The 20,714-nt window shown below is 46.8% G+C and overlaps 1 protein-coding gene across 3 annotated transcripts in view; it reads left to right on the plus strand.

Moving 5' to 3' along the window:
* The window catches only part of ADCY8 (adenylate cyclase 8), a 215,718-nt gene extending 195,738 nt beyond the window's left edge, over positions 1 to 19,980 (plus strand). For all 3 annotated transcript variants that reach the window (XM_032873521.1, XM_032873519.1, XM_032873520.1), the window contains 5 exons: positions 530 to 688; positions 8,437 to 8,583; positions 15,042 to 15,134; positions 16,558 to 16,672; positions 19,488 to 19,980. In XM_032873521.1, coding sequence (XP_032729412.1) covers positions 530 to 688; positions 8,437 to 8,583; positions 15,042 to 15,134; positions 16,558 to 16,672; positions 19,488 to 19,975 — 1,002 coding nt within the window. In that variant the 3' untranslated portion in view covers positions 19,976 to 19,980. The remainder of the gene's footprint in view (positions 1 to 529; positions 689 to 8,436; positions 8,584 to 15,041; positions 15,135 to 16,557; positions 16,673 to 19,487) is intronic.
* Positions 19,981 to 20,714: the final 734 nt, after the last annotated feature.

A 20,714-nucleotide genomic window follows, 5' to 3' on the forward strand; every position in this document is an offset into this window, starting at 1 on the left:
GGGTTGATAATGATACCTCCCCATCAGGGTTGTTGTGTGATGAAGGGAATGAAAGGATGTTTATTTGTTTCGAATAGACAATAAATGTTGCTGGTACATAGCAACCATCATCTACGTGTTGGCTGGCTTTATTATCGGAATTTACTTGTGGAGTCCGCACATACTGATGGAGCACCTCCCTTGTGCCTGCCACAGTGCTCCATGGTAAGGAGATCATTGAGCAGATGAAGGGACTCCTGAACTCACAGCACCTATAATCTAGCAGATGACAGAGTCATCCCCAGAGAGTCACACAATCACAAAATCACAGATGTCTTAATGGTAGGAAGGGAAGGTCCACAGCCCCAGTGGAGTCGAATCACCCTCCAATTTCTTGGCATTGGGCAAAATGCCCCCAGCATGTTCAGCTCAGGCTCTGTTTTGTTTGTGAAGGGTTCCACAGAAGCATTCTCCCCCTCCCACCCTGTGTGCCTGAGCCTGTACCCCTGGAGCTCACCCGTTCCTTCTCTTTGTCTCTCACACATGACAGCTGGAGTACACAGCCCGCCTTGACTTCCTTTGGCGAGTACAGGCCAAAGAGGAGATCAATGAGATGAAGGAGCTAAGGGAACACAACGAGAACATGCTCCGGAACATTCTACCCAGCCACGTGGCCCGCCACTTCCTGGAGAAAGACCGAGACAATGAGGTGAGCCCAGGTTTGTCCAGCTGGGAGGAACAGTGGTGGTGGGAGGGGTGCAGTTGGACACTCTGGTCCCGAGCTCTGGGAGAATCCCACTGTCCTTGCATGAGCACCGGAGAACGGAGACCATGCTACCCCAGAGTGCCAGGCTACCCAGACTGCCTAACACCATGAAGTCTACACAGAACTTCTCCAGCCTTGGGTACCTCATCTGTAAGATGGACTTCATGCAAGCTCCATCATGAGAATGGATTGAAATTTGAGTTTTACATACGTTTATCCATGCCTTTATGTGTTTCCATGGAGTCGGCTCTCCAGTGTCTTCTCACTCTGTGGGTAAGATGTTACCATTGAGTTATCTGCTGATCGGCTGAAGACATTTGGGTTTGTGAACCTTGCCTGAGGGTAGAACTAGGAGAAGTCCCCTCCCCCCAGGGTCCATTTCCCACCCAAGCCACCGCTGCAAGATCAGTGGAAGAGAAGTAAAGGTGATGAATAAGCTGCTGCTTGAAAAATCTTGATGCACCGGGACCCTGGAGGTCTCCTGGATGCATATCCAAGCACTTCCCACCCTCCTCGACAGATGGAGTTCTCTGGAATCAGCTTCAGGCCTGCTTTTCTCAAGGCTCCCTAAGATCAGGGCTTTGTTGCAAGAACTTCTTGACGAATCAAAGAAAGCAAAGAGACTATTGCTGTGCACTCACCTTGACCACCAGAAGGAGCAGGTGAAACCCTGGAGGCCTCAGAGGAAAAGCCGGAAGAGAAATGAAAAGAGAGCTGCTTTTCAATTAAAACACCCAAACAATGCGATATCTGGGACCAGGAGGGAAAGAGAAAGAATATACTGGCTTTATCCTGAAAGGAAGGAAACGACCCAGAGATGCTGAAGTCACCAGCTGTGATCCAGGCCGAACCTTCACTGAGCAAAATAAATGACAGGTTCAGCCTTAATCATAGAAGACATGTTCAATCCAATGTCTTGTCATGCTTACTTGGGATTTTATTTTTTTATTAACATATAATGTATGGTTTCAGGGGCACAGGTCTGAGATTCATATCTGAGGTTTAAAATACTTAAATAGTTCACAGTTGACCAGGCTTAACCACAAAGTTTTAACATAGCCTAGAGAATGCTCACCCTATAAATAACCATTACAGAACACCTGCTGCATGCCCAGTACTGAGATAGGCCATTGAAGTAAATGATCTTTCATTCTAGCTACAGTTTTAAGAGGAGAGTTCATCACCCCATATTATTGATGAGGACTCAGAGCCCCAGAGAGGGCCGTGACGTGCCTCCCTGTATGTAAGCGATGTTGTGAGTCAAATCCAGCCACGAGGATTCCTTGCCTCTGTGCTGCGCTGCCCCTACCATGCCTCTGGGGGTTGGCAAGATCAGTGTGTACATGTGTGTATGTGTGAGAGAGAGAGAGAGACAGACAGACAGACAAGGTAACATGAGAAGGGGTGACACAGGCAGAAGCAGGAATGCTGTAACCTGCGAGAACTCCTGACATCCTGTTTTGTTCTTGTGAGAGGCCTCCTTAGCTCCTCTTCTTGCTACAAATCAGAGCTACGATATGAACCGCTGCAAGGCTGGGGTCTGGACGTTGTGAGTTTGCAGCCACAGCACTGTTCACGGGTAAGAATGATTATCCCCATTTTGTAGAAGAAAGTGGGGCTCCAAGAAGTGAGAACTCAGAGGTGTTGAGTACTGAGCTTGAATTCACACCCACGTCTGTGCAACTGCAGAGCTAAGTCTCACGTTTTGTCCCACATTGCTGTTAGGGCATGAGCGGCAGAGAAGGGGCAGCAGTGACAAACACTGACTCAAACCATCTGAACACAGGGTGGTGGACAGAGCCTTGCCCCCTGGGACACACTGTCTGGTTGGTTGTGGCTATGCCCCCCACAAAGGTTCTGGCAGCTTCTGCCAGTCTGCTGGACTTTTGGCTTAGATTAGTGCTCACCAACCCAGGACAGGGACTTTCTCACAGATGAGGCCCCTGGGCTAGGTCATCAGTGTTGAGTAGGTTATTGCTGAGTCCCAGGAAGCCCACTTGCTCTTTGTAGCTTTTCGAAGACCTGCAGAATGGACACTAATGAGGGTAGGTGTCCTGGGTGCGGCAAAATGCATACAGCACACATTCCATCTCTGTCACTCGCCAGCTGTGTAACCTAGGGTAGCTTACCCAACCTCTCTGAATCCATTTTTTTTTTTCATGAGATTCATGAGGAAATAATGCCTCATGACTTCAGTGTGAGAATCTTGCTGAATTTAGTGTGAGAACTCAATTGAGAAAGAACATATTTAGGGCCCAGCACAGCCTGGTGCAGTGGGTTCAGTATAGAAAGGCTGTGTGGTGTTCTCAAAAGCCTGATGCCCTTGATTCAATCCCATCTCCTCTTCCTACTACCTCTAGAACTGAGGAAGGGATGAATCCCTCTGGACCTCACTTTCCTCACCTACAAAGTAACAGTCTTTTGCAACTTGGTCCAATTGCTACAATGTTTCCAGGAGTAATTATGCATAAGGCATCTAAATGGTGCTTGGCCCATTTTAGGAGCACACTGAGTTGTTGCTATTGTTTTTGATAAAGGTGAGCCACGATTATCTTTTTGTTCCTTTGCAATCCCAGTCCCCCACTCACTGTCTCATACACTCAGTCACTCATTCACTCAGCATATGTTTATTGAGGGAAACCATGTACCAGGTGTTGTTCTAGATCCTGGGGATCAAACAGTGAACAAAGAAGAAAACTCCTTGCCAATATGGAGCATGCATTTTCATGGACAGATAGACATGAATGTGAATAAATATACAGCATAGTGCCCAGTAGTGATTAGTCCTTGGTGGACAGAAGAAGCTGAGTAAGAAAACAGAGTAGGTGAAGGAGGTGGGGTTGACACTGGAGGGTCTCTCCAAGGCAGTGATGTTCTCACAGAAACCTGAGGCTACTAATAAAGTCAACCAGCCTCAGACATTGTTCCTCCCTTGCAGCGAGGTGGCTTAACTCAGTATAAGAAACCGAGGACCTGGAACCAGACAGGCCTGGGTGCCCTGAGCCAAGAACCGACTGAGTCTTCATCCTGATATCTGGGCAGAACGGGGACTGTGCATATGCTCAAAATCCTCTATGAAGCCCAGACCAGAGGACGATAGAACAATAATAGCTTTTCTATATTCATCAATCCCTCCCCAGTTTACAGTGCTCTTATGTTCTTTGAGCCCAAAATAGCAAGAAACAGATGGCATACTCAAAGTGGTTGACTGGGGAGTGTTGAACAATGGGATTGTCTTTAAAGTTGTAGGCAGGTGGCTGGCACTCTTCCATGCCCCCTCCAACCCCTCACCTCCTTGTGTGCACACAAATTCCATCTCTGTTATTAACTAGCTGTGTGACCTAGGCAGCTTACCCAGCCTCTCTGAGGTCCTCATCTGATTCATAGGAAATAATACAGACCTTGCTGAGTCAATTTGGAAATTAAATCAGGGGAGAACACATGAAGTGCTCAATGCAGCCCAGTGCAAGGTGGGTTCAGTATAGATAGACCACCTGGTGCACTTGAAAGGCCACTGCCCTAGATTTTGTTCCTTATAGCCACTTTCTTCACCAGTTAGCACCGGACAGAGAGGACTGAGCCTCCTCCCACCCCACTCCAACAGGATGCAACAGAGTCAAGATCTGAACTCAGGTCCTAGGTCTTGAAGTTTATGCTCCGGGAACCCCAACACCGCATGTGAAATCAACCATCCATTCAGAAGGACTTACCAGATCCAGTTTCCAGTCCTAGTGATATTTATTCTTAGACATTACCCTGATTACTAGTATTGTTATTGGGGTGGTGGTTGGGGTCCTGGTGTCTGCTTATTAACATTAATAGCAGTAATGGCAGCATCGCTCTGGAGTCAGACTGCCTAGGCAGGGGGTGAATTCCACCTCTGTATCTTAACCGCGGGTCTTGGGTAAATTACCTATGGCTATGTGCCTCAGTTTTCCTTCTAGTACACACCAGGATCTTAACTATATCTAAGTCCTGGGATTGTGAGCACTCAACACGGTGATGTGTGTGCAGCCTTCTGTGTAAGGCTTGTCACACAGGAAGCTCCCCATAGATGTAGCTGACATTATTAGCATTATTTGTGTTATATAAGCAATCGGAACATTCTGATTGTCGGCAGAAGCTAATAAAGAAAAACCAAGAAGAGGCTGGGAGAATCTAGGATTTGTGAGAACACTCAGGCAGATAAATGATTGATGAGAAACCCCTGGAAACCCACCTTTATATCACAGTGGCATTTATAGATCACCAGGCAGAAGTGGGAGGCAAGCTGGCCCACTGGGTCATTATGGACTGGATTTCAGAAGGCACTGGTAGGGTTTTCTATTTTCTCTCTGTTTGAAACAGAAAATAGAAATAATGAGTGTTATGGGCTGAACTGTGTCTCCCAGGATTCATATGTCGAAGTCCTAACCCCCAGTACCTTTGAATGCAACTGTATTTAGAGATAGGATTTTTAAAGAGGTGATTACGTTCCAATGAGGCCATTAGGGCACGGCACTAATCACTCTAACTGTGTCTTTGTAAGAGGAGATTAGGACACACAGGCAGAGGGGAGACCATGTGAAGACAGGGGAAGAAGATGGCATCACCAAGTTAAGGAGAGAGCCCGCAGGAAAAAACAGCCCTACTGACCCTTGATCTTAGACTTTGTAGCATCTAGAACAGTGGGAGAATCAATTTCTGGGTTTAAGCCACCCAGTCTGTGGCACTTTGTGATGGTAGCCTGAACAAATTAATACAATATGTAACAAATGGATTTTTTGTGCTCCAAATCACAGCCAGTTGGAGAAGTCAGATACAACAGAGAGTAAGTCTCCTTCTGGGGTATCACTCCTTCTGGGGTATCACTCCATTGCTCAAGGCCAAGGTGAATGGACACCCCTTAGAAAGCCAGGTGCCCTGGCTCAGCTCCTTGGCCACAATCTGCTCTCCTCACTCCCTGCCCAGCCCAACTCAGTGCAGTGAGTCACCACCAGCCTGTGCTCTTTTGGACAAGGACTCGTGAAAGTATTCACTCAGATTCATCCACGCTTGAAGCCCAAGACTGATTGATCTTGAATCAGAGACACCATCTTTCTCAGACCAAGGGCATGAAAGCCAGAGGAGAAGAGCCCAAGTGTGCAGAGTGGGGAGGGTCCTTGAGGTCTTCCAACCCCAGCTCTTCCACTGCTAATGGTATGATCTAGAACCAAACAACAGTTTAACTCCTCAATCTCTCTCCCTCTCTCTCTCTCTCTCTCATTTTCCTTATCTGTAAAGTGGCAATAAGAATCAGTGCCTATTTCACAGGATCATTGCAAGGATTAAATCATTGAATTCATATGAAAGCACTTGGTTAACTTTATTGTTTCCTGCAAAGACCAGGGAGGCATTAATTTCAACAGGTTAGAGCATTTATCTTGTACCAGATGCCAGAGACAGCACGCGTGATAGTGCAGGCCTCCAGAAAATATGAACTGGGTGATTAGAGGGCACTACGGTGAATGGCATGGGGTCTTTGCCTCACAGAATTCAGACTAAATGAAGAGACAGACGGTAGGAATCAAAGCATTCAAGTGTGAGGTGTGTGTGTGTGTGTGTGTGTGCGCGCGCGCGCGCGCGCGCGCGCATGCGCGCACTTCCAAAAGCAGACCTTGAGACAAGGATTTGAGTGAAAGTATTTCACTTGAGGTGGTTCCAGGAAGCCCAGGCAGGCAGGACAGTGAGAAGCAAGAGGAGGGCTGAATGCGGCACTATCAGACTAGTTTCCTCTCTAGGGGACTGGAGCTCAATCCCCCTGGGAATTCAGGGACAAGTCAAAAGCATACCTCACAGCTGCCTGGCCCAAGGAGTGAAGGAGTGGAGGACCATAAGACAATTGCCATCAGTCAGTGGTTGAGAGCAGCTCCCCAGGGACATTAATTTCCCGGAGCGGTGAGCCCGCTGCTCACGGGGCCAGAGTGCCCTCTAGTGGTCAGAGAAAAGCTCCATGCAAAGCTACGCAAGAGCCCACAGCTGAACTTGGGGGAGAGAAACCGTCAGTCAGGAAACCTGCAGCATCTACTATGGTGAGTACATAGGAGTACAATGCTTCACTGTTTCTGGAACATGAGGTCCGATGCAGAGAATCACAGGCAATGAGGCTGAAGAGAAAGGTGGAGGCTAGGGCATGGTGTTTGAGCTTCATCCTGAGGGCAATTGTGGGCCACTGGCAGGTTTTAAGAATGGGAGAGGCATGGTCAATATTCTGTCTTTAAAAGATCACTGCAGCCACCATGGGAAACATGCTTTGGGATGGGACAAGACAAGTCAGGGAACCCAGTGTGGGAAGGAAGATGGGTAGCCATTGGGCAGGAGAGGGAGAAAAAATATCTGAGACAAAAAGAAAGCCAGTAGAAGGTGGCAATTTACTGAATCTGGACATGATGAGGAAGAAGGTGTCAAGGCATCTCTGAGCATCTCTAACCTTGATGACTCAGAGACACTGGTGCCACCCACTGAGAGCATGAGGGGGCAGGTTTAGGCGGAGAGGAGAAGCATTTGGGTGTGGCATTTATAGCTTGAGGAGTATGAAGACAGCCCAGCTTGGGGCCCAGCAGCTGGAAGCCCAAGAGTGGGAGCTGACTTGAAGACAGGATTTCAGAGGCTGTCCCACCTGAATGTCGGAGAAAGGTTAAGAGTAAACGAGATGGCCCGGGTAAGTGTGTGAACTCTGGACCTGGCTGTGGGTCAAGGACAGAACCACAGCCATCATCAACATTTCAGATGGAAGGTAAGCCCCAAAAGGCATCTCTGAAGGAGCCAGACATAAGGAACACATAGGCGGCATCACTGAAACAAGGAAAGTCAAGAGACTCATGGTCTTGGGAGGGATGACCCCACTGGATACCCATGTGGTGATTTTCTTCCACTTTGGCTGGCAGTTTAACCCACTCCAGAGTCATTTCATCTCAGCCTGACATGTGAGTGAACATTGCCAGGGTGGGGAGAGGCAATGGAGGGAACTCGCTTGGGAAGTTTGCACAAAGAGAAAGAGAGATGGGTGGGTGGCCACAGGTGTGTTCAGGTTCCAGGGCCCGTCATAGTATTCCATATGGGGGATATTTGAAAGGGGGAGGGGTGCAGAGAAGAAAGAGGTGGAGGAAGAGAAGGAGTAAAGAAAAAGATCACTGCAGGAGGAAGTTGCTGAAGAAGTTAGAAGCAGGAACTGCCAAGACATCAGGTAGAAACGTTGACCTTCAGCAGAAGGAGACTGCACTGTCTGCAACGGAAGCAGAAGGAATGAAAATAAATATGAACATAGACACAAGTATGAGTGTTGGAACAGAGCTGGGTCACTGCCAAGAGCCTTAGTTTTTGCCACAGAGATAAGAGATGAGATCATTTCTTGAAAGGAATCGAGTGGGGAGTGAAGTTAGGGACAATGGTGAGGGTTTAGACTCATTGCTAGAACAGAGAAGGAAACTGACCAAGGACAAAGGATCTGTAGTCAGAACTCAGGGCCCAGCCAAGGCTGGAGACCATGAATTGTCAATGGCCCCAGGACATGTGGCTACCATGTTGACATGATGGTGTCAGAGCCTCATTCTCTGTCCTCTCCATGGACACCTAACTGTGGGTGCAAGTGCACATGCTCATGGGGGAGCATCACCACAGAACCTCACCACTGATGACCGTTTCTGGCTCCCTTTGTGTGTCTCCCCATGCAGGAGCTGTATTCTCAATCCTATGATGCCGTCGGGGTGATGTTTGCCTCCATCCCGGGGTTTGCAGACTTTTACTCTCAGACTGAAATGAATAACCAAGGAGTGGAGTGCCTGCGCCTGCTGAATGAAATCATTGCTGACTTCGATGAGGTAAATCAAAGCCTCAGAAACCTACAGTCCCCAGTGGGCATCTCTGTTGTCCTAGCATCACGTTTGCTGTGGCAGTAGCTTGTACTCACAGAACCACAGGCTTCAGCATGAACACAAACATGTATTAGCTAATTTAAGTATCATGTGAGATAAACACCATTGTTTTTCCATCTGGGGAATCGAGATCAGTAGTCTCAGCGAGGCAGGGCAATCTAACCCAATGGCAAGCCACCATCAAATGGCAAAACCAGCACTTGATTGGAGGCCCCTGCTATGCAGACACTGGCATCGCAGAGACTTGGGACTGCTGGGGACATTTCTCCATCTCCTCAAAGTGCCAGAGATAAAACCATCAATTCACATTTGGTCAAAGACCTAAATACAAGTATGCATATGTTCCAGATAGTGCTTTCTCCTTTTAAGCTCCATGAGTATAAAGAACACATGACATAGGGGGATATACTTATACTGCACTGTATTTACATGAACAGACTTGGCAGGAGTGATCCTCTGCCACCCCCATCTTCTAGCTTCAAGTAGGGCACCATTGTCTATCCATTTCCCCAGGCCTGAGAAGGGAAGTGATTCATCGAGAAAATGCTAAGGAAGAGGCCATGCAAAGATGGGATTCAGCGGAGATCTAGCCTCCTAGCCTGATCCCTGGGGAGCTCAGCAGCATAAGCGACACCACGGGGTTGTTTCACACTGAGGCAAGGGGGCCAAGTGTACACCTGTGTTTGTCAGCCATTGGCTGTGGCTGCCCCTTGGTGGAAGAAGTTGCCTCACTTCTCAGCATATCCAGCAAGGTGGTTCTCAATGGCTCATTGAGTTCTCCAAAAAAGGGTGCAGCAGTGCATTGTCAGCAGCCAGACCTCATGGCATTCTTGAGAATGACCCCACAATGGAGATGTGGATGGGGCACCAAGAGCATTTGTGACATCATTCAATGTCCTCTCCCTTGATCCCCATGTTCCATTTAGCTACTGAGTTCTGTGGGTTCCGTCTTGATGACTCTCTGGTCTGTCCCTTCATCAGCATCAGTACTGCCCTCTTCTTGCTCTTGGCCATCTTACTTCTCCCCTGGATGACTGCAGCATTCTCTAGCTGCCCCTTCCTGCACCTTACCTCAGCTATTACCAAAAGCATGACTATCTCTTCACATCCCTTTGAAACCTAAAGCCCGTCAGTGTCTCCAGTTGTCAACTCCTCATAAGGTCACCTGAGGCTTTGCACTTGCTATCCCTGTACCCTCTCTGGCTTTTCCTCCCACTGCATTCCACCTGGCCCCCTACCCACCAACCAGCTGCTTACAAGCCATTATGCCCACCTGGCTATTCTACACTCTGCTCTTTCGGCTCCAAAATTATGCCATCCTTACCATACTCTGTCCTATCTCCCTCAATATCATGGCCAGCAGAAAACCTAATACTGAACACTCCTTTCAAATATCTTCTCTAGTGCTGACACCTCTTCTAATCTCCTTTCTAGCCATGTAAATGTTGTCACTCCTATTTCCATGAAAAACTTATACTCTGAAACTTTCCATCATGGAGCCTGAAACCCTTCAGTGTACAGATCTGCAGCCCCCACTAGCCACTAAGTTCTGGGAAAGAAACCTACCTTATTAGTATAGGTGTTTACCATGTGTTGCCACAAATGTAAAACAATTTCAATATATAGCATTCAGTTGTTACTTATCCCTCAACAAAACCCACAGGGTAGGGATTATTAGCTTTTGTTTTATAAAGAAGCAACACTGAGGCTTTGGGACACCAAGAGAGCCCAGGCTTTTGCCACCACTAAGTAGTGCTGCCAACATTTGAACCCAGGTCCACCATACTGTTTTGGTTTTTAACCATTAACTGGCATTTATGGTTCTAGTTCTGTAGTCAAAAGGCAACAGTGATCATTTTAGTTGTTCTAGGGTTGGAAGTGGGGATCAAGATAAATAAGACGTGGTCACTCCTTGTTTCCATAGCCTTACAGTCTAGTGAGGGACAAGAAGACTGAATCACCTTTACTCGCGAAGTCAGTGGTTAAGTGTACTCATAAAGAAGGCCTTGCATTGTGGAGAGTGGAGAGTGATTCCATGATAATAGTACCTTTATTCCATCTCTTTGTGACAGGCCATACACTCATAAAGATAGAAATTATACTCTAATGTAACCTGTTAAGTCCTCATGGACTGGCACTGTGCCTAGAACATAGGAGATGTTCATAACAGATGCTCACTAAGTATTTGCTAAAGGGATAAATCAATCAATCAATCAATCAATTAATAGGGGACATAAACAAGCTGGAAATTAGCAAGGTGAAGATAAACTAGTGTAATCCAAAACATATCTTTAAATTTAAAAAAAATAATAATATAGCTGTATTTAAAAAAAATGTCTGAAGGTTGAGCCATCAGGCAGTTTTATTTCAAACTCTATAGCCCCCATCCCCTAAAAGTACTCAAGAACATGTTTTTAAATTGTAATAAATAAATATGAACTAAATTTCCTTCTCCATGCCCCAATTTGTAGACACCTGGTGTCTTATAAAAAAAAGACAGTGCCCCTAGTAGAAGAGGTGGGTTTTTGCAGAGGGAAGTTGGATTGGCTAGGAGAGGGTAAGATTGGTCCTGGAGCCGGGTTTTAGACCAGGAGGAGGAGAGGGGGAGGAACTGGAGGGAAGTGAGAGGAGAGAAGAGGGCAGAGATGAGAGGGAGAATCGAAAAGAAGATATAAGGGAGGATGTGGAGAAAGGGGAACCCTCTTACACTGCTAGTGGGAATGCAAACCGGTGCAGCAATTCTGGAAGACAATATGGAGTTTCCACCAAAAGCTAAAAACAGATCTGCCCTACGACACAGCAATTACACTACTAGGTATTTATCCAAAAGATACAGGCAGAGTGATTCAAAGGGGCACCTGCACTCCAATGTTTATAGTAACAATGTCCACAATAGCCAAACTATGGAAAAAATCCAAATGTCCATTGACTGATGAATATACATATACATATACATATACATATACATATATATTTATATACATATATACATATATCCATATACATATATACACACACACATACACAATGGGATATTACTTACCCATCAAAAAGGATGGACTCTTGCCCTTTGCAAGGATATAGATGAAACTTAGCATAATACTAAGCGAAATATGTCAGAGAACAACAAATACCATATGACCAGTCATATGTGGAATTTAAAAAACAAGACAGATGAACATAGAGGAAGGGAAGGAAAAATAAAATAAGACAAAATCAGAGAGGGGGACAAATCATAGAGACTCTTAACTCTAGGAAACAAGCAGGGTTCCTGGAGGGGAGGTGGGTGGGGGCATTGGTAACTGGGTGAGGAGAATGAAGGAAGGCGTGTGATATAATGAGCACTGGGTGTTATATGCAACTAATGAATCACAGTATATGTTAATGTAGTATATGTTAACTAATTATAAATACAGTATATGCTAACTAATTAAATTTTAACTTTAAAATTTTTTTTAAAAGGAAAGAAGGGGAGGAAAGGGAAAGAAGTAGAAGGGAAGGGCAGAGGAGGAAGATGGAAGAGCATGCAGTCAGCAGGAAAGTTCCCTGGCCTGCCAACCCTAAGCACTCAGTTTTCCCCACATGGGTCCTTGGGACACCCAGACATGCCTTCTTCCTTTGTGTCAAGAGAGACCTCCACGTTCTGCCCTGGATAAGCTACAGCCAGATGCCCTGGTGCTGACTTTAGTAATGATGCTGCCCTTCTTGCTGATAAAAGTACCATGGGAATCTGAGAGCATGAGACACTCTTTCTTGGCTCAGAGGAAAGCAGAACATTTCATGGACTGCATGCTCCAAGACTGGGTTTGAAATAACCCCATGCTGGGCCTCCCTGCCCCATGGCCCCTGCTTGTTGAAGGCCAAAGTGTGCTCCCACATCTCAGCGCTCAATGAGGATGAGTGAATTAATAAAGGGGTTGATTAGGAACCATGTTATGTCCCCAGATGCTTTTAGCTATATGGCAGATACATTTGCTGCAGGGACATTCGTTGAAATAATGAAGCCTCTTGCTGCCTTCTGATTGACTTCTGAGGAGGAGGCAGCTTTGTCTGAGCCTGAAATTGGCCTGTGGCCAAGTCATTCCAAGAGAAGAGGAAAGAAAAGTCTCCCTTCCCTCTAGGAAACTGGGGAAAGGCAATTATAAGGAGGCAGAGAGAGGGAGAGGGACAACCGAAGATATGCCAAGATCCCCAAGCTAATATATTAACAGCCACAGGGCTGCTAAGAGACCAAAACTGCTTGGTTGTGTGCAAGGGCAAATGTCAGATGTGATCCCAGGCTAAGGACGTGCAGGCTGCTGCAGCCACTTCCCTTCCTGGGTGTGGTTGGTGGAACCTTCACCAGGGCAGAACAGTGGCTTCACGTTAGCTCAAGAAACAAAAATAATAAACAAAGCATGCCTCAGCTGTGAATCAGGCTATACACACACACACACACACACACACACACCAAACCAAATCACAAAAGCACCTGCCAGTGTTTTCCTTGTTTCTCAGAAGAATTTCTCTCCATTTGGAATTTTTCACATTTTCTTAGTTCCAGATTAATTTTGAGAGGATGCCTGTAGCAAGTCCTGTGTAGAAAACCCATCTCATCTTCTTTGTCTGACCCACCTGTGGCATGAGCCCCTGAGCATATTATAGGCTTAAAGGGAGACAGAGAGTTGGAAAACCAAAAGTTGTATCTAAATCCCTACCAACATAGGGGAATCGGAGGTTAGAGCTTAGCCCTGGGACCCAGGGAGGTTTGAGTTTTGAACCTACATCCTCCACCCAGGGCTGGCTTCATGGATGTGTGACCTGTGTGGGGCAGGTAGTGAGAAACAGAATCTGGATATCTTTGAAGGTGAGCTAAGGATTTCCTGAAGGGTTGGATGTGGGTTATTGTTGGGTCCATAATCAAAGGAACCAGACTGATACAAAGTGAAGGTCAAGCAAAGCTTTATTTCGCGCCAAGCATCGAGAATCAAACTGACCGGTTGGGCCATCTCTTCAAAGAGGCGACCCCTCCCAGCCTCACAGACTAACTTTTATAGAGGCGGTTGAGCTGGGCTATACACAGGTGGACAATGAGATTGCAATACACAGAGAAAACTGCACAGTCATGCTAGGTCAGCAACACACAGAGAAAACTGCACAGTCATGCTAGGTCATACACGGGTGGCCAATTGAATTTCAATTTACCTTAGTAGATATATGCACGCCCCACTGATTGGATGTCTCCACCTGGCCTAACCCGCCCTTGTATCTGGGCTTTGTAAGTATGTTCCTTTCTCTTTAACATGTGGTCCCCGCCCCTGCCTGGGCTGTCAGCCCTCGGATGGATGGCTGGGACCTCCCATCTTGTTCATGAGATATCGCAGAAGCTCAATGGATAGTTACTGTATTAGTCATTACCATTGCTGTAACAAATCTCCACCAATTTAGTGACTTGAAACAACAGAAATTAATTATGTTACAGTTTGAGGTCAGAAGTCCAAAATGGATCTCACGGGTTAAATCAAGGTGTCAGCGGGGCTTTGTTCCTTCTGGAGGCTCAAGGGAGAATCCATATCATTACAGCTTCTAAAGGCCACCTGCGTTCCTTGCCTTGTGACTCCTTCCTCCATCTGTAGAGCCAGCAGTCACACCTCTGACTTCTGCTTCTGCCCCCACATTGCTTTCTCTAACTTTCCTGCCTCCTCCTTTCGCTTATAAGGATGCTTGTGATTACTTAGGGGCACACCCAGCTAATCTAGGGTATATCCCTATCTCAGAATCATTAACTTCATCACATCTACAAAGTCCTTTCTGCCATGAAAGGTAACATATCCTCGGGTTCCAAGGATTAGGACATGGACATCTGTTGGGGGGAGTAGAATGGGAAGCCACAGGAGGGTTTTGCATGGACCGGGGACATGATCTGACTTGCTATGGAATGGGATCACTCTGGCTGCTGGCGTGGAAGTGTGGGGGTGAGGGAGGGAGCAGGTAGGTCCTGGTGGTACAACAGCCAGGTATAAGCCAACAATGGCTCAGACCAGTATGCTGACAGCAAGTGTTAAGATTCCAAATACATGTTGAAGGTATAGCCAAAAAGATTTTTTGGTGGATCAGGGAACATTTGTGATTTCTTTTTTGAACCAATAAAATAACCATATATTTCGAAGATTCACTGAAACAGATCTACTCCTTAAAGAGTATCTGGGCACACCCCCTGTGACACCTGGCACTTAGCAAGTGCTCAGTAAACATATGTTGACTGCCTTAAGGCATGCTTCTCAGAGAGAAAATTAGCTGTCTCAAGGATGCTAAACCAGACACAGGTAGTCCTCATTGTGAGCCGGGCCCTGTTTCAGGAAAGCACCCGCATCTTCTGGAAAAATAAACACCAGGACTAACATCATTGCCTGGATCTATTTTAGCTCCTCGGCGAAGACCGGTTCCAAGACATTGAAAAGATTAAGACCATTGGCAGCACCTACATGGCCGTGTCAGGCCTGTCCCCCGAAAAACAGGTAAAGAAACTCCTTGCTCTCAGCCACACTGCATGGCAGATGCATCACTATGGTCATGCCAGTGAAGGCAGTGAGGCCACCGTCATCAGCCTGCATGCGGGCATGGGGAGAGACTCTGATGAACAGGATATTCTAGTTGTGTGACGTACATTTGCTCCCATGGGCAGTGGGGTCTACTGGATGAAACAATGCTTCTTTACAACTGAGAAACCTCTAGGCTCCATCTGAGCCTTGTTGTTGACTTGATGAACAAAATCAGGGCCACAAAATTACCCTGGGTATGAGTTAGTCGTGGGTATTACCAAACCCCTGATGCCAACCTGTTTTCTTTGGTATGTAAGAATATTAATAATATCTCCCACTCTGTTGAGGGCTGACTATGGGCCGGGCACCAGTGTCAAGTAGGAACACTAGCATCTACCTTCCAGCGTTAGTAGATGAGACCTGAGACTGTGTCATGCTCCCACACAAAAGCCTACATGGATAGTAGTCTACGTTACTAGGAAGAAGGAATCCTCATTTCTTCTTCTCATCCTTTCTTCACTTGCTTTCCAACTAAAAACCTAGAAGCATTCCACGAGCACTTACCTGGGAAGACGTGCACACTAGTCACTGGATGCACATGTGTGGAGCTTTATAGCAGGGTTCACAAAGTACAGCCTGCATGCCAGATCTGACCCACCATTTGTTTTTGTCAATAAAACTTTATTGAAACACAGCCATACCCATATATACATAGTTTATCTTTGGCTCCTTTCAAGCTAAAATGGCGGCGTTGAGCAACCATGACAAAGCCTAAAATATTACTACCTGGCCCACCACTGAAATGATTTGATCTGCTTTGCTCTGCTCTGCTCTGCTCTATTCTGCTCTGCTCTGCTCTGCTCTGCTCTGGAGGAGCACAAAATGCTTTCAAATACGCAGTCTCATGCAATCCCTGGGAAGCAGTCAGGGCATGTGTGCAAATCCCCATTTTATAGATGAGGAGATTGAGGTTCAGAGAGGCCCTGAGGCTTACTCTCCTCTTCCCTCAGGAGTTCTGTGAGCAAAGGTCTATATGAAACATCCCTTAAACAGATGGTGTGAGTGCTTCAAAGGAAATATACAGATTTCCTAGCACTTACACACACACACACACACACACACACCTGTAAGGGTACTCAGGAATGCATGGCATGTCAACCCAACAAGTGTAGATGTGGGGAAAGGAATATGATGAGCCATGCATATTACACTTGCTTCAGCAAATCTCTCGTCATCCTGCGTTTCGGGGATGCTGCTGACTGGAGTGTACAGAGGCTCACATATCTGGTTATCTCCATCTCAGGGGCACACAGGTGGGTTAGGACATAGGACAGGCCCCTGCTGCAGAAAGGTTCATGTTCGCCACAGTGAATGAATTCTTCTCTCCCCTCTGCTCCAGCAATGTGAAGACAAGTGGGGACATTTGTGTGCCCTGGCTGACTTCTCCCTCGCCCTGACTGAGAGCATACAGGAGATCAACAAACATTCCTTCAACAATTTCGAACTCCGGATTGGTGAGTAGCCGCTGGAGGTGTGGTGAGTGGGGTCCCATAAAGTTGGTTGGCCTGGCTCCATCAGAACCTCCCATGCCCTGGGCCATGGGTAGCTTTCTCCTGCAAAATGCAGCAGGCTCAGTGTGACCTTGCCAAGGACAAGGACAGCATCAGCTCAGGCCAGTCTGGCCTTCTTGTCACTCAGGGTGCCAGAAGCCAGGGAACAATGCTGGCCTGTGTACAGAAATACACAGCAAACACTACAAGTTACCTTTCCTCCAAGTTACTTGTGCAGTACCCTACCCACACAAGGCCCTGCTGAGGGAGAGAGATGAGTCATCTGTCCTTTCATTATGACTTCATGTCATCTGATGCTGTTGGTCAGTGTGCTGCTCCCCAGTTGTTCTGGATAATGCCCTAAAAAATAGCAGGATTTGACTCCTAAGTTTGTCAGATGCTGTATTGTTCAGGGACAAACAGAAAACCTTTCAGCTCTTCCCTTGGTCACGCAGCTCACACTTCCTTGAGCTTAGAGACATCCAAGAGTAATGCAACAGTGCAATGGAAATCATAGCAATGTGACTAGTGACCCTTTATGATGTGTATAACTCATCAATGTCTTCAGCATCCCTGCTGATTCTAGAAGACCTCCTCCAGCACAGTGTAAACACCCCTGCTCTAGTCCACATCCTCATTTCATAGTGGGTCAATTCAGACCCGGAGAAGGAGAGTAATAGCTTATGATCACACAGCCAAATGGCCACTTGGGAAGGTGCTCCAAGATGTCTGGACAGATCAATGACATTCTGGCTGCCAGGCTCCAGGCTAACACAGCCTTTGCTGTAGTGTTCAGATTTTAGATGTCCTCTGGCCAGCATACCATCGACTGACTTAGCTTTCCCTGAGTAGCTTTCAAGAAACAAGGGTCAAGAAATGCCAATATCTTACTTGTCAGAGCTAGCAAATGCCACGCACCTTCATTCACCAAAATAAAAAGAAGTTCTGTTTTATGTTTTGGATCTATGGCTGGGATGCTCGGGGCTTGTTCCCACATGTTCCATCGACCCTACGTGTCCCTTCTGAAATCATTGACTACACACTTGAATGAGAACTAAAAAAGCAGAACATCAACCTTGAACAAAGCAGGAGATGTCGCTGGGGTCAGGGCTGACCCTTGGTGTGAAATTCTGAGTTCTGGCATTGTTCAGGGGTTAGAAAATCATTTTCCTAGCTTCCCTGGGCATCTCAGTTTATGTTTGGGGTCCACTGAGACTGGTTCTACATCATTGGGCAAGCTATTCGAACCCTCTGAATGTCAGTTTCCTCGTGTGAAAGCTGGGCATGATATTATTTACCCCCACCCATCACCCCCACTTCACAGTAGTAACCTGGATTCAGACGGGGTAATGCCTGTAACGTGGTCTGCAAATCATAGAGAGATCTCCGTCACTGTAGTTCCCATGTGGTCCAAAAGGTCTGCATCCCCAATTTCTTTGTCACTTCTATCTGATTTTGTGTAGGGCAGGGAGGGGTTTGCTCTTCCCTCTGCCTGGAATGATCTAACCCAGATATCTGCATGGCTTGTCCTGTCACTGTCTTCAGATGTCCACTCAGAAAGGCCTTTCCTCACTACCCTCTCCCAGAATGTCCCCTCCCACCTCTCTCCCTCTAACCCAACTTGTTTTTCTTTACAGCCTTTATGATTCATTGATAAATTACTTTTTTGTTTGTTTGTTTCTGTCTCTCCCCAGTAGAAGGTAAGCTCCATGAGGGCTGGGACTATGTCTCTTTTCCTTTCCACCATATCCCCCATGCCTGGAATAGTGTTGGTCCCAAGCAGGTGTCTAGTCAGTTTGGTAGAATACATGAGAAATTCTAAGTCTACTAGAAGGAGACAGACATGCCCACCAACATGATTAGTGAAATGTTATCATTCCTAGAAGAAGCCCATGTTGCATAAAAGAGGAGTCACTGAAACTGTCTTCAAAGACATTTGCCAAATTAACCATGGGATTGGGCAGACATGACAGTCCAAACCAGGAGATGAGCAGGGACAAAGGCACGGAGGTGCGTTGAAGGCTGGCAGGTGAGGGCAACTCCAGCACTTTGGGGTGGGTACAAGGCAAGGTGAAGGGTGAGAAGGTGAAGGTGAAGGGGAGAGTGGTAGTGAAGGAGGCTGACAAAGCAGGCAAGAGCCAGATTCAAGAGGCCCTTGGCTGTGATTCCAAGGTGCATGGGCATCATCCTATAGGCCAAAGGAGCCATGGTAGGTGTTGAATTGGGCTGGAGCTTGGTCAGATGCCCTTCAGCAGTGGTATGGAGGACCTTCTGCAGGAAGACAAGACAGGGGATGGGGAAGCCAGTTGGGAGGCTTTTGCCATGAACCAAGGGAATGAAGCTCAGGACCTGAAAGCAGACAGAGAAGGAAAATGCCTACCCAAGCTCTCAGAGCTCTGTAGTAACAGAGGCTGGAGGACACCCAACATCCTGACTAATGGTCCAGTGCTCTGTCTGTCCCAGCAGCTGAAATAAGTCATTGTCCACGTGAGAATAATAACAGTTTCTTCTCGAGTCCTCCTTGGTTGTTAGGCACCATGCTAAGGCCTTACTTCCATAATCTCAATTCATCTTCTACATTGTAGATGGGAAAAGTGAAGTCCTTATAGGCTAAATAATGGACACTGGCCATATATGTAATGAGTGACTGAGGCAGGATCTGGGCCCTACGATATATCCGCAGGGGCGACCCCCTCACTGGTCACTGTCCCAGGCAGGGGTGCAGCCATCTCAGAGATGTCTCTCTTCTCTCATCTCTCACTCCTTTGGTCACCCGCAGGCATTAGCCATGGCTCCGTGGTAGCTGGCGTTATCGGCGCTAAGAAACCACAGTATGACATTTGGGGCAAAACCGTGAACCTGGCAAGTCGAATGGACAGCACAGGTGTCAGCGGCAGGATCCAAGTCCCCGAGGAGACCTATCTCATCCTGAAGGACCAGGGCTTTGCCTTTGACTACCGAGGGGAGATCTATGTGAAGGGCATCAGTGAACAGGAAGGAAAAATCAAAACGTACTTTCTGCTGGGAAGAGTCCAACCCAATCCATTCATCTTGCCCCCGAGAAGACTGCCCGGGCAATACTCCTTGGCCGCAGTTGTCCTGGGCCTTGTCCAGTCTCTCAACAGGCAAAGGCAGAAGCAGCTGCTCAATGAGAACAACAACACGGGGATTATCAAGGGTCATTACAACCGGCGGACTTTGTTGACACCCAGCGGGCCAGAGCCTGGAGCCCAAGCCGAAGGCACCGACAAGTCTGATTTGCCATAAAAGCATTTTCTTTGTGTTTCTTTTTTTGTATTTCTTTTATATATAAAATAAATATACTAATAAAAAGGTTTAATTTTTTTTAAAACAAGGATGGTTTCATTAGTCTTTAGCTACACTAAACTAAAGATAGAAGTTGAGTTTCTCTTCCATCACAGAACTTTACTGACCATCTCTTATGTACAAGGTTCTTTGGGAACACAGATAAATAAGGCCCAGTCCCTGACATTAAGAGGTTCACAGTTGAGTGTGAAAGAGGGACTTGTAGTTAGACATTTGACACACCTGCCTTTTATTGAGCTCCTGCAGTGTGCAGGGCCCAGTGCTCAACTCTTTCTATAATGGCCTCATGTAATCCCCACAGTACTTTGCACATCCCTTCAACCAGCATATACTGAGCACCTACAATGTTCCTCTGCTTTCCTAAGCTCCAGAGAAATCCTGGCATAAGTCTTACCCTCATAGAGCTAGCATTCAGGGTGGGGATAATATATCATATTCTTATAATGGTCTACCTCCAGGTAGGGGTAGAGACAATAAAGAAAATCTGGTAGAACAGTGGGGGAAAATGATTGGGGGTCAGGGAGGCTGTTGAGCTGGAATCCACAAGAAAGACTTCTTCGAGGGCTTCATGTTGAAGATTCACTTTAAACGGTAGGAAAGGAGAACCCTGGGGAAAAGTGAAGGAGTCAGAAAGGCCCAGAAGTGGGATCAAGCCTATGAGCCCTGTTGGAGGAACAGT

This window comes from Lontra canadensis, unplaced genomic scaffold (genome assembly GCF_010015895.1).
Source record: "Lontra canadensis isolate GAN:19392208 unplaced genomic scaffold, GSC_riverotter_1.0 scaffold49, whole genome shotgun sequence".
In the NCBI taxonomy this organism is placed as follows: domain Eukaryota; kingdom Metazoa; phylum Chordata; class Mammalia; order Carnivora; family Mustelidae; genus Lontra; species Lontra canadensis.